A 14,592-nucleotide genomic window follows, 5' to 3' on the forward strand; every position below is an offset into this window, starting at 1 on the left:
CGGTTATTTTGCTATCTAGGTAATAGAATTCCTTAACTTCATCAACTTCACGACCATTAATCCTGAGGTTAAGTTTCTCGCTGTTCCCACTTCTGCCACTTATCATTACTTTCGTCTTTCTTCGATTTACTCTCAATCCACATTCTGTACTTTTGTGGCGGTGTTCGTAGCGACAAACACTTGGCTGTAGAAATGGCTTACGAAGTCACCGCCACACTTTTAATAGCGGGCCGACCGGTCCGCTGGAACAGTGAACAGAAAGATGAAAGCCCAAACACTCAGATTAACTAAAAGTCGGTACTTATCTTTTATTAATGAAGATACAGAAACACAGTAGTGAACTCTGTGTCTACAGAAATCTGTCCAGTTCAAGTCGGAGCGGCTAGGTCAGCGTCGGCTGACGACAAACAACAACTCTGCTGCGATGAACACACAACTGACTAGCAAGTACACAATTCGGTGGCGAGTACACAACTGAGCGGCGAATACAGAACTGTCCTAGCGCTCGGGACTCCAGCGCTTAAGAAGCCCAGAAGCCAGCGGTGGCGCGCGCAGACTTGCGGCGATTTGCTGTCTCGCTGGCGCTGCTTATGCGGACGGCGTCCGGACTTTGATGCTGCCAACCTTTTGGCAGCGGGCTCGGTTGGCATTACTGGCTAGGACATAACATGTACTTATTAGACAGATCATTCCATTCAGCAGATAATGTAATTCTTCTTCTACACTTGCATTCAGGATAGCAATTTCACCAGCGAATCAGATCATTTATATCCTTTCACCTTGAATTTTAATTCCACTCCTGAATCTTTCTTTTATTTCCATCATTGATTCATCGATGTACAGGTTGAACGCTAGAGGCGAGAGACTACATCCCTGTCTTACACCCTTGTTAATCCGAGAACTTCGTTCTTGGTCATCCACTCTTAATATTCCCTCTTAGCTCTTACACATATTGTATATCGTCCGTCTCGCCCTATAGCTAACTCCTATCTTTCTCAGAATTTCGAACATCTTACATAATTATACATTGTCGAACGCTTCCTCCAGTTCGACAAATTCGGTTAATGTGTCATGATCTTTCTTTAGTCTTGATCAATTGTCAGCTGAAATGTCAGAATTCCCTCTCTGGTGTTTTCTCTCCTAACGTCAAACTGATCGTCATCTGACACATCCTAAATTTTCCTTTCCATTCTTCTGTATATTCATCTTGTCAGAAACTTGGACGCATGAGCTGTTAAGCTGATTGTGCGGTCATTCTCGCACTAGTCAACTCTTGCAGTCTTCGCAACTGTGTGGATGATATTTTTCCGAAAGTCACATGGTATGTCTCCAAACTCATACATTACACACACCAATTTGAATAGTCGTTTTGTTTCCGCTTCTCCCCAATGATTTCAGAAATTCTGATGGAAAGTTATCGATCCCTTCTGCCTTACTTGATCTTAAGTCCTCCCAAGCTCTAACAAATTATGATACTATTACTGGATACCCTATCTCTTCCAAATTGACTTCTATTTCGCCTTAATATCGCATCATACAAATTTTCCACCTCATAGATGCCTTCAGTGTACTCTTTCCACCCATCCGCTCTCTCCTCTGCATTTACCAGCGGAATTTCCGTTGCACTTTTAATTTTACCATCCTTGTTTTTAATTTCACCAAAAGTTGTTTTGATTTTCCTATTTGCTGAGTCAGTCCTACCGACAATCATTTCTTTTCGATTTCTTCACGCTTTTCATGCACCCATTTCGTCTAAGCTTCCTTGCACTTTCTATTTATTTCATTCCTCAGTGACTTGTACGTAGGTTTTATCTTACATAGTGGCAACACTGCTGTGGAGAAACTATGCAATGGAATCTACTGTTGTCGCTAATAGCACACGTTGTTGACATGCCTACCTTACCTCCGAGCAAATGGACTCGCCGGTCCGACGTCACCGGCGCGCGCAAAATCGAGGGAAGCACAGTCACGTGTGAGCGAGCGGTCTAACGTAACGATGTCACTATGTTTTCGAAAGAGGAACAACGGAGTTGGATCAAGATTGAATGTGCCAGAGGTTGTACAGCACGACAGTGTCATCAAGGTCTTCAAGAGGCGTCCGCGGAATCGGCCTTGCCGTACAGAACGGTGGCACGTTGGGTAAAAGCCTTCAACGAAGGTTGGCAAACTGTGGCAGACATGCACAGGGCAGGTCGTCCTAGCGTCTCTGGAGAAGAAGTGCATGCTGTTGCCGCATTAGTGGACAGTGATCGACGCCGTACGATTCGTGAGCTCGACCTCGAAACCGGATTAGCGCATACGACTGTGCTTCGCATCCTGAAGGAACGCCTGAGCATGCGAAAAATTGCATCACAATGGGTTCCGCATGACTTGACGGAAATGCAGAAATGGATGCGATACGACGCTGATTAGACGCACTTGGGCGCTACGAGCGCGAAAGAGAGGTTTTCTTACGCCGTATCGTAACACTGGATGGGACGTCGACCACATCGTACTAGCCAAAACTGAAACGTCAATCCAACGAATGGCGTCATTATGAATCGCCCCAAAAGTCGGAAGTGCGTCAGAGCCCCATTATGATTAAAGTTATGGTAATTCCCGTGTATAATCCTAACGCATTATGTTCCTCCACGACAACCGTCAGTGCACAGTATTACTGTTCGTTTTTGAAGCATCATCTGGACCAGGTTTGCTAAAGAAGCTGTGACACTTTCTGCACAACTCATCATTTTGCACGACAATGCGGGGGCTGTGCAATGCGGCAGCTGTGGCTGCTCGGTTCGGTCGATGGGACTGGGAAGTCTGTACCATCCACCATTCTCCCCGGACTTAAGTCCTTGTGACTTTGATTTGATTCCGAAGATGAAGGAACCACTTCGTGACATCCGCTTCAGAAATGTTCCAGAGGCTCGACAGGCAGTAGACCGCTCCATTCGCACCATCAACAGAATAGGCTCTGCTAACGGTATACTATGCCTTCCACAACGCTGACAACGGGTTCTACACAACGCTGGTGACTACTTTGAAGGACAGTAACAGGTGCAAACATGTAACACTTTTTTATCGGTTGTGATTAAATAGTTGCCACTATTTAAGTTCCAACCCTCGTATTGCAGTATTCCTAAATTTCCCTGAACATTTTTGTACTTCCTTCCATCATCAACCAACTGAAGTATTCCTTCAGTTACCCATGATTTCTTCGCAGTTACCTTCTTTATACCTATGTTCTTCTTTCCAACTTCTGTTATTACCCTTTTCAGAGACGTCCATTCCTCTTCAACGGTGCTGCGCACTGAGCTATCCATTACTGCTGTATCTATGGTCTTAGAGACCTTCAAGCGTATTATGTCATTTCTCAGTACCTCTTTATACCACTTCTTTGTGTATTGATTCTTCCTGGCTAATCTCTTAAACTTCAGCCTACTTTTCATCACTTCTACATTGTCCTCTGAGTCTATATCTGGTCCTGGGTACGCCTTACAATCCAGTATCTGATTTGGGAATCTGTCTGACAATGATGTAATCTAACTGAAATCTTCTCGTGTCACCCGGCCTCCATCTCTCCTCTTCTTGTGATTTATTACAGAACTCAGTCTTTCTCCTCTATCATTCCGTGTCCCAAGGCCATATTCTCCTGTAACCTTTTCTTCTACTGATTCCGTTACAACTGCATTCCAGTCCCCCGTGACTATCTGATTTTGATCTCCCATTACGTTCTGTATTACCCTTTCAATATCATCATATACTTCCTCTACCTTTTCATCTTCAGCTTGCGACGTCGGCATGTTTACCAGAACTATCGTTGACGGTGCTGGTTTGCTATCGATTCTAATAAGAACAATCCTATCACTGAACTGTTCACAGAACACACTCTGTACCCTACCTCCCAACCCATAACAAATCCTACTCCTGTTACACCATTTCCTGCTGCTGTTGGTATTACCCTGTATTCATCTGACCAGAAAACCTTGTCTTCTTTCCATTTCACTTCGATGACCCCTACTATATCTAGACCGAGCCTTTACATTTCCCTTTTCAGAGTTTCTAGCTTCCCTACACGTTCAAGCTTCTGACATTCCACGGTCCGATTCGTACAACGTTACCCTTTTGTTGGTTATTCAATCTTTGTCCCATGGTCACCTTCCCGTTGGCAGTCTCGTCCTGCAGATACGGATGGGGGACTATTTTGGAATCTTTTGCCAGTGGAGAAATCCTCGTGAAACTTTTTCACTTAGAGGCCACATGTCCAGTGGATACACGTTATGTGTCGTTAATGCAGTGATTTCCATTGCCTTCTGCATCCTCATGCCGTTGATCACTACTGATTCTTCTGCCTTTTAGGGGCAGTTTTCTACACCAAGGGAAAGAGAGTGCCCTCAACCTCTGTCCGCTCCTTCACCATCTTTGACAAGGCCGTTAGCAAAATGAGGGTGACTTCTTATGTCTAAAGTCTTCGGCCACCAATGCTGATTACTAGTCAAAATTTAAGAGGGGATGGGTTTCGAAACCAGCACCTACCTCTACAGCAGGGGTTGCATGCCTTATGCTACTTCATGTCGTTGATCATTGTTTTTATCTTTCCGCCTTTTAGGATCGGTTTCATACCTCAACGGCAACAGGCTGCCCTGATACTGTGTTCTGTCGTCCCTTATCTTTGACAAGGTCGTTGGCAAAACGATGGTGACACTTTACACGACGAATCCTGGGCTGCGAGTTCCGGTCATTTTTATTCTCGATCACTAGTCAAAGATCTACCATTCCCTTTTTGTTTCTGTCTATCTGCTTCTTCGTCTTTTTTTCATCAGTTCTCTGCGGATTTCGCATGTCCTCTCTCAAATTCCATCGAAGAGAACTTCGCTCTGTTCCTTTTTACTACAGAGTGTGGCCAGTCCCCTAACCGAACACAATGAGATACGTTGCTGAGGGTCTGTAGCTGAATCCGCGGTTTTTGAAGTTTCCGCGCGGGGCTGCCACACGAACAGCATGCATTATCATTATCGTGTCATGACATGTTTTAACTCAGCTATGACTGGTGCATCAAGAATTACCGAATAAAGTTTACTCTGAACGACTTGTCCTTAAATTTCAAGGCATCCAGATAAAAATCTGTCGTTTTAAAAGCGGTAATGATTTTGAGAGGAACAGCATCGCGGTCAACATAACCGTCGCGTTATTTGGCATGCGCTGATCAGTAAAGGCCTCAATGTTCTATACATTGCAGTCTTCAGCTATATCCTTTCCTATAACGCATGCGTATTCTCCGGTATCACCTAACAGCTTCCATTAAATCGTTGGAACGAATTTTTCGTTCCTCTTGCACTACAGCTAACTACTTCAAGGATCCAGTTCCTCCCATACGCTTGACTTCATGTTCCGCCAAATTCCTTTTCATTTCCATTGAGGACAGAGTTGCGCCTCCACTCTTGTCTGTCACCTAACGCATTAGTTTCAGCTTCTGTGTCTGCAAGTTGTTCTACATCTCACCGCTTCTCTTTGAGAGTCCAAAAGTAAAAACCGATAATGTACGCTCAGTAGGTCGGAAAAGCCTGTTTACGTTAGCAGAACACCCGATCCCAATTTTGGGGTTCCGTACCTCGGTCGTAGCATTTGAGATGTGGTGCTATAGACGAATGTTGAAAATTAGGTGGACTGATAAGGTAAGGAATGAGGAGGTTCTATGCAGAATCGGAGAGGAAAGGAATATGTGGAAAACACTGATAAGGAGAAGGGACAGAATGATAGGACATCTGCTAAGACATGAGGGAATGACTTCCATGGTACTAGAGGCAGCTGTAGAGGGCAAAAACTGTAGAGGAAGACAGAGATTGGAATACGTCAAGCAAATAATTGAGGACGTAGGTTGCAAGTGCTACTAGGTTAGCACAGGAAAGGAATTCGTGGCGGGCCGCATCAAACCAGTCAGTAGACTGATGACCAAAAAAAAAAAAAAAAAATCTCGGTCGTAAAAACGGAGCCCTAATTGGACCGCTTCGTTGTCCGTCTGTACGTCTATGTCTCTCTGATTGTTATGACCACTTTTTCTTATGAACGGGTATAGGTGTCAACTTGAAATATTCGTTACACTGTAAAGTGCACAGCCCCTTTTTAATGCGAAAATGTTAAGCTACTAATTCGATGCAATAAAAATATAGGGCCATTTACGTCATATATTTGGATACTCGCAAACTCCATCATTAAAACACATAGGATATTTCTCGTTGATCTAGAACCATGAAATTCGACAACAAGTAAAGTTTCACAGTGAAAGTAAAGGAAAAAGTCCGAAAGTTGTTAATTTGTAGTTATTTCACATAAAAAATATTGTTTAGCTATTAGTTGCCCTTCCGTCTGCCTGTCGGTCTGTTAAGACCCCTTTATCCCAAGAACGGTTAGAGGTATCCAGTTGACATTTATGTCACATGTAAAAGTCTGCGGTACCTTGAAACTGTTGAACATCTACGTCAATGCAATTAAAAGATACTGCCCTATACGTCATGTGTTTTGATACTCGTAAACTTACTCATCAATGCCTATAAATAAACCATCTACAGACATTGTGGGCCTGGTAGTTTAGTCTTATGTTTATTTCTTTTGCTGTGCATCCATTTAATATTTTCAAATACTCTAAATACCATACTTCTTCGACTATTTCCATGATTCATCGTTACTGGCGAGCTATCTCAAAATTACCACTAGATAGTACACTCATTTCAAAAGTGAACGGCACCAAAGGCACATACAAAGAAATTAAAACGAACAATTTTTTCATAATTTTATTTTGTCAAATGTCCATAATAAAAACGGCCCAGTTATAAATTTGAGCAATAACAACAAAGGCCACCAACAGAAACAACAACATTTCAAGACATGTACAGTTTCAACATTAAATAAAATCCCTTTGTAGATTACTACTTTGTAGTTTCAAAAACACCCACCAGGTCTGGTTTTCAAACTTTTTTCTTTGCTAAAGCATACAGAGCTGTGAAATAAGCAACTATATCCTTTACAATCCAAAAGGAGGAGAAACAATTTCTGGGGTAATGTGATCTGAAACCCGAGTAACGTAACTGAAACGGATCTTAAATCAGGTGCACAACTGAAAAACAATTCGGCTCTTAGCTATGACTTAAATAATAAACTTTTACCAATAATAGGTCAAAAATGATATCAGGTATTACAAGATTAAAACAGCTTTCCCACAAAAAGATTTAAAATTGACTCTGGGAGACATCAATCAAAATCTGTCTCTAAGAAAAGCAGATCACTCAGCGTAATTAAGAAAAGAGCTAAAAACGATATATTGCTTTAAACACAATTTTTTAAAAAAACATTTAGCAACTATAAAGGTGACTGAACCTGCATTATGCCTTAAAAACACTGCACCAGTTAGCAACACTCAGCAAAAAAAAAGTTAGCATACCAAACTAAAATTTAAGCTTACCGATTATTCGTTTGCGTTGTCCAGTCTTTTGCCATGATGACAATCCACAAGCAATACGGCAAAATCCAATCAAATTACCAAATTATACGAGCCCTGCTTGTTGTGCCAGTTGGCCATTAGGTAAGACACCAAGCACATTCATCAGCACATACACACTTCGTAATCTTCACCAATAATTAGCTGGGCCAGCAAGCAGAACAATTTCATGTCAATACTCAATTTAACCAATGCACATAACTCGAACTACCACCGAGCTTCTGTCCAAGGTAGCATTGTCGCAACCCCGCGTCATTAACTCCACATGCGACCACCTTCCCCACTGACCCTCAAGACTCACTAGCTCCTGCACTCGCTGGAAGTAACAAAACGATGAGCCAGTCCGCCCGCGTACAGCGTTACAAGGCCGCATCGCTCGGTCCTGCTGATATATTTAGATGACATTGAATCTGATAATGCAATAGATATACTATACCTGTCTGAGCAGCACATTGTGTCTGATATGGAAAAGGTAAATATCAGTGGTTATAAACTAGCTGCACATATGAGTAGAGAGAATAAGGTGGGAGGAGGAGTTGTCACATATGTCAAAAGTTATCACTGTGTGGAAAGCTTAGATACAAAATAGTTTTGCCAAGAGCAACATATAGAAGCATGTGCCTGTAAACTTAAACTGAAGGAAGGCTCTTTTATAATTGTAACAGTATATAGGTCCCCTTCAGGAAATTTTCATTTATTCTTGGAAAACCTGGATGCCTTGTTGTGCTATCTGTCAGATAGGGGAAAGCAAATTATTATTTGTGGGGACTTCAATGTTGATTCACTGAAAGAGTGTAATAGGAAGAATGACCTGGAAGTCTTGCTCGGTTCTTTCAGTTTGACATCTGTCATTAATTTTCCTACTCGGGTAGTAAAGGACAGCAGCACATTGATAGATAACACTTTTATAGACCAAGATAGGTTTAAAAACATAAATTCTTGTCCTGTTGAGAATGGGATTTCTGATCATGATGCTCAGCTAGTTGCAGTATATGACATAGCTCCATTCAGTAATTCAAAACTACCCTTCAAAATTGTGCGTTCAGTTAATGACTCAACAATTAGAAATTTCAGAGAAAATCTTCAGCAGTTAGACTGGGATGAGGTGTATAAGGAACCCGATGCTAATTTAAAATATAACTTATTTCATGATACACTTGTAAGAGAATTTGAAAACTGTTTCCCCAAGAAAGTAGTTAAATGTAATTATAAGACACTATGCAAAAACCTTGGCTTGCTAAAGGAATAAAAATATCTTGTAAACACAAAAGGGAACTGTATCTAACAACAAGAAAGAGTAATGACCCAGACACAGCCAAATATTATAAAAACTACAGTGCTACATTAAGAAAGGTTATTAAAAAGTCCAGAAGCATGTGCATCATGTCTGAGATTAATACCTCTGATAACAAAATGAAAACAATTTTGAATATTATTACAAGGGAGACAGAACAATCAAGAGTACAGGATGACAGTATCACCATCAAAGCGAATGGAAACTTGATAAACAACAAGCCGGAAGGTGAAAACATTTTGAATAATCATTTTTTAAATGTTGCAGAGAAAATAGGATCTAAATGTTCACTAGAAGAAGCAAGGCAGTTAATGGAAGAGGCCTTACCCACACCATTTGATACAATTGAAATTCCACTCACTTCTCCATTTGAAATCAGGAAGATAATAAACTCTCTCAAGAATAAAAGCTCACAAGGGATTGATGGCATTTCCAGCAGGATAATAAAAGCTTGTTCCCAAAAAATAAGTGGGACTCTTAGCCACATATGTAATAGCTCTCTGAAGCAGGATATTTTCCCAGATAGACTGAAGTATGCCATCGTTAAACCACTGCATAAAAAGGGGATACGTCTGATGTCAACAACTACCGCCCAATCTCTCTTCTGACTGCCTTATCCAAAATTCCTGTAAAAGTAATGTATTGTAGAGTAGCTTCACACCTTTGTAAAAATAAAGTTTTAACAAAATGTCAGTTTGGTTTCCAGAAGAGGTTTTCAATGGAAAATGCTATATATACTTTCACTAATGAAATATTAAATGCTCTGAGTAACCGGAAGTCACCCATTGCGATTTTTTGTGATCTATCAAAGGCTTTTGATTGTGTAAATCATGAAATACAGGGTGATTCAAAAAGAATACCACAACTTTAGGAATTTAATACTCTGCAACGACAAAAGGCACAGCTAAGCACTATCTGTCGGCGAATTAAGGGAGCTATAAAGTTTCATTTAGTTGTACATTTGTTCGCTTGAGGCGCTGTTGACTAGGCGTCAGCGTCAGTTGATGCTAAGATGGCGACCGCTCAACAGAAAGCTTTTTATGTTATTGAGTACGGCAGAAGTGAATCGACGACAGTTGTTCAGCGTACATTTCGAACGAAGTATGGCGTTAAACCTCCTGATAGGTGGTGTATTAAACGTTGGTATAAACAGTTTACAGAGAATGGGTGTTTGTGCAAAGGGAAAAGTTCTGGACGGCCGAGAACGAGTGATGAAAATGTAGCACGCATCCAGCAAGCATTTGTTCGCAGCCCAGGAAAATCGACTCGCAGAGCTAGCAGAGAGCTGCAAATTCCACAATCAACTGTATGGAGAGTCCTACGAAAAAGGTTAGTTATGAAACCTTATCGTCTGAAATTGGTTCAAGCACTGTCTGCAGCTGATAAGATTAAAAGAATCGATTTCTGTGATTTTATCCTTGCTCAAATGGAAACAGATGAATCTTTCGTTTCAAAGATTGTGTTTAGTGATGAAGCAACTTTCCACACTAACGGGAAAGTCAACCGTCACAATGTCTGTATATGGGGCACTGATAATCCGCGGGAAACAACTTAGTATAAACGTGACTCGCCTAAGGTGAACGTTTTCTGTGCCATTTCAGCCAATAAAGTTTTTGGTCCCTTTTTCTTCGAAGGTGCTACTGTAACTGGACTACAGTATCTGGAGATGTTAGAGAATTGGCTGTTCCCTCAGCTCGAACAAGAAGCACAACAATTCATATTTCAGCAGGATGGAGCGCCACCACATTGGCACTTATCTGTCCGTAACTACCTGAACGTCAACTACCCGAGGCGATGGATCGGCCGCCAGGCAGCCCGTGACAGAGCACTTCATCACCGGCCTCCAAGAAGCCCTGATCTTACCCCCTGCGATTTTTTCTTATGGGGGTATGTTAAGGATATGGTGTTTCGGCCACCTCTCCCAGCCACCGTTGATGATTTGAAACGAGAAATAACAGCAGCTATCCAATCTGTTACGCCTGATATGCTACAGAGAGTGTGGAACGAGTTGGAGTATCGGGTTGATATTGCTCGAGTGTCTGGAGGGGGCCACATTGAACATCTCTGAACTTGTGTTTGAGTGAAAAAAAACCTTTTTAAATACTCTTTGTGATGATGTATAACAGAAGGTTATATTACGTTTCTTTCATTAAATACACATTTTTAAAGTTGTGGTATTCTTTTTGAATCACCCTGTACCTCTACATAAGCTCAAGTACTGTGGTATGAATGGGACAGTGCTCAAATGGTTTAAATCATACCTAACTGGAAGAGTGCAGAAAATTGAAATAAACAGTTCACATAATAAGCAAAAAACTGGTGATTTCTCAAACTTGGGAACAATCAAGAACGGGGTGCCACAAGGTTCGGTCTTGGGTCCTCTGCTGCTCTTAATATATATTAATGACTTGCCATTCTATATTCACGAAGATGCAAAGCTGGTACTTTATGCTGATGATACAAGTATAGCTATCACACCCGACAGACAAGAAATAACTGGTGAAATTGTAAACGACGTTTTTCACAAAATCATTAAGTGGTTCTCTGCAAATGGGCTCTCATTAAACTTTTGACGAAACACAGTATATACAGTTCCATACAATAAATGTAATGACCCCATTAATAAATACAGACTTCGATCGGAAATCGGCAGCTAAGGTAGAATATTCAAAATTTCTAGGTGTATGCATTGATGAGGGGTTGAACTGGAAAAAACACACTGAGGATCTGCTGAAACGTTTGAGTTCAGCTACTTATGCTATTAGGGTCATTGCAAATTTCGGCGATATACATCTGAGTAAATTAGCTTACCACGCCTATTTTCATTCTCTGCTTTCGTATGACGTCATATTCTGGGGTAACCCATCATCGAGTAAAAGAGTGTTCATTGCACAAAAGCGTGTAATCAGAATTATTGCTGGAGCTCATCCAAGATCATCCTGCAGACACTTATTTAAAGAGCTAGAAATCTTCACTGTAGCCTCACAATATATACATTCACTTATGAAATTTGTTATTAACAATCCGAACGAATTCAAAAGTAATAGCAGTGTACATGGCTAAAACACTAGGAGAAAGGCTGATCTTCACTACTCAGTGTTAAATCTAACTTTGGCTCAGAAGGGGGTAAATTATGCTGCCACCAAAGTCTTTGGTCACTTACCTAATAGCATCAAAAGTCTGACAGATAGCCATATAGCATTTAAAAGGAAATTGAAAGAATTTCCTAATGACAACTCCTTCTACTCATTAGATGAATTTTTGGATATAGTAAGTGGGTAATTTCCCAACGTCCAAAAAAAAAATTATTATTGAGTGTCATGTATTATTTTGTCTCATGTAATATCTTGTACAGACACCTTTTATTAACCTGACACGTTCCACATCATTACGAAGTGTCGTATCCATGATCTATGGAACAAGTACTAATCTAATCTGATCTAATCTAATTTCTAGAGGGACACCGGGGAAGGCGTTGCACGAGACGCAGCGTTGGTATCCTTGAATATCGACAGTTCACTGGCTCAGTCTCCCATAATCTTTTCGATATCGTCGTGACATATTATTTCATTAATTGACTTACGGGGCCTGCCATTAACCCAGTGGTGCACACTTCCAGTGCAGTGAATAACTGTTAATGTCGCTTCGTTAGCGTTTTCGATCACTCCTGAGGCTACAAAAGCTAGTAGGGAGTGTCCACTGGAGTGCGCTGCGTGCATTCTCAGCCTCGGGACTCATTGAAAACGCCAAAGAAGTGACATTAACAGCTGCCCACTGCTGTGGACGTGTGCACCAAATGGTTAAACTTGCTGTATTATGTATATAAAATCACAGCTAAAACTGATCTGCACTATATACAAATAATAATAAGAATGGGAACAACGAAGGTGGTTTAGGTTTGTTCTCATTAACTCTTATTCCTTATCGATTTACGTGTTTTCGACCTGAAAACATCATCTACAACTGCTGAGAATTGCTCGAATGGCTTCTCTTTCAGACACACACACCATCTTATTGAGCCAAGGAAGTGAGTTTCTGGGTTAATTACTGTGTGACAATTTCCGTCTTTGCTTTGATACGTCCAATAGGCAGTCATTTCTGAATATGTATTTCAATACAGTATACTGCGATACAGTGTTACTTTTCTTTATGCGAAATGCATAAAATGATTTCCCTAGTGATGTCAATGTTCTTAATGTCTCTTGTCTCTCGACAGGTACCTCAGCGAGGGCTGCAACGCCGATCCACAGTTCCACTTGGAGTATCGAGGTCCTGTTACAATGAAGGGCAAGTCGGAACCCATGAAAGTCTGGTTCCTCTCACGCAGCAAGGAAGTCATTGTTTAGTAGTGTAATTCGCTGGTTTAAGACTTGTTACCACCTTTAGAAACTCCAAGGCTGGCGTGAAACAAGTTGTTCCTCACCTCGAACTACCTTGTTTACACTCATGATTTTGGTTTATTTGCTATAATTACTTATTTTGCAGATTATATCACATTTCTAAAACAAAGGTTGTGGTTCCGATGCACTAAAAATATGTATCGCTGACTTCTCGTCGTCTACATTGACCTTGTAAAGGTGGGAAAGTACAATCGCAAGACTTAGTGTTGATTTTCCGGACAGGAAAACTTATTAAATAACGTTAAAACGTTGTAGCTTAAATTTAAATAAATTCCAAGGCTTGCTAATTTCAAAATGTACAAGGAAACGCTCGTTGTGTAATCACTGTTGCCAGTCTCAAGCACCAATTCAAAATGAGTAAAGCAGTATGGCACACATATGTCGTCGTGAGAAGATTGTTTTAAATGTAAAGATTTAACGCCTGTTGATTGCGTAATATGCAGCAGGAGAGTCTGCATTTTTCCTACCAATACCTGCATCATGCTGCTGTATAAGAGACTACAACCGATACAACAATAGGTGCAAACTAGACCTGTCATCGACTAAGTACTGCTATCTAAATAGTTACCCTAAGCTGAATGTAATTTATAATCTCGCACAATAACAGAGAGTCGCTTTCCATCTCAAAAACGTCTCACAGTTGCAGTATTTCTCTACATTTGAATAAGGACCAATGACATTCTGAGAGTAATGTTATCAGAAACTTATAATCCAATAGAAAAGTAAATCTTACTGCTGATGTACTGTTGTTCAATATGTGTTCGTTGTTGACAAAATTATGTTCCCGGTATATAAGAAATAATTTGTACACTAGTCTTGTCAAGGATTATTTACATAATTTTGACTTAATGTAACGTGAATAAATATTGATTAGTATGAAGTTTCTTGACTGTATTCTTTTAGAGTGAAAAATACTTTTACTAAACAGACGTGTTCAGAAACGCCATTTGTAATCTAATATATAATAATATAATTTAAAAACAGCTTCCAGTCGAAGTCAGCTAACAACCGAATATATATATCCACTTCCACACCCGCAAATAACAACATTAATCTACTTATTTCAGGATGAGCTTTATGTTCTATGCCATAATAAACTAAGCAAATCATCCATCAACATTCATATTGCTCAAAGTTAGTATATACTGCCAAGCATTGAGGACACCCTCCAGACTCAAGAATTGACAAAAAAATATTACCTAACTTTTAGAGAATATTAAATTGACATCCACAAACACACAATTCACTCTGTATAAACATTCACACACATTAGGCTCTTAACAAAGTTCCTAGAAAGTGTTCTCTTCCATTAACTGTACATATGCTGTCACAGCCTAAAATTGAAATTCTTTTTTAGTAGATTGAAGCCTTTCCGGGTATATTACACCTGTAACCGCGCAATAACTTATAGGTATGTTGTT

General features: G+C 40.5%; 1 protein-coding gene across 1 annotated transcript in view; it reads left to right on the forward strand.

Annotated features, from left to right (window-relative positions):
* Positions 1-14,009, forward strand: part of LOC124805068 (guanylate cyclase soluble subunit beta-1) — a 214,547-nt gene extending 200,538 nt beyond the window's left edge. The window contains exon 14 of the mRNA XM_047265492.1: positions 12,988-14,009. Coding sequence (XP_047121448.1) covers positions 12,988-13,117 — 130 coding nt within the window. The 3' untranslated portion in view covers positions 13,118-14,009. The remainder of the gene's footprint in view (positions 1-12,987) is intronic.
* Positions 14,010-14,592: the final 583 nt, after the last annotated feature.

Source organism: Schistocerca piceifrons, chromosome 7, assembly GCF_021461385.2.
Source record: "Schistocerca piceifrons isolate TAMUIC-IGC-003096 chromosome 7, iqSchPice1.1, whole genome shotgun sequence".
NCBI lineage: Eukaryota > Metazoa > Arthropoda > Insecta > Orthoptera > Acrididae > Schistocerca > Schistocerca piceifrons.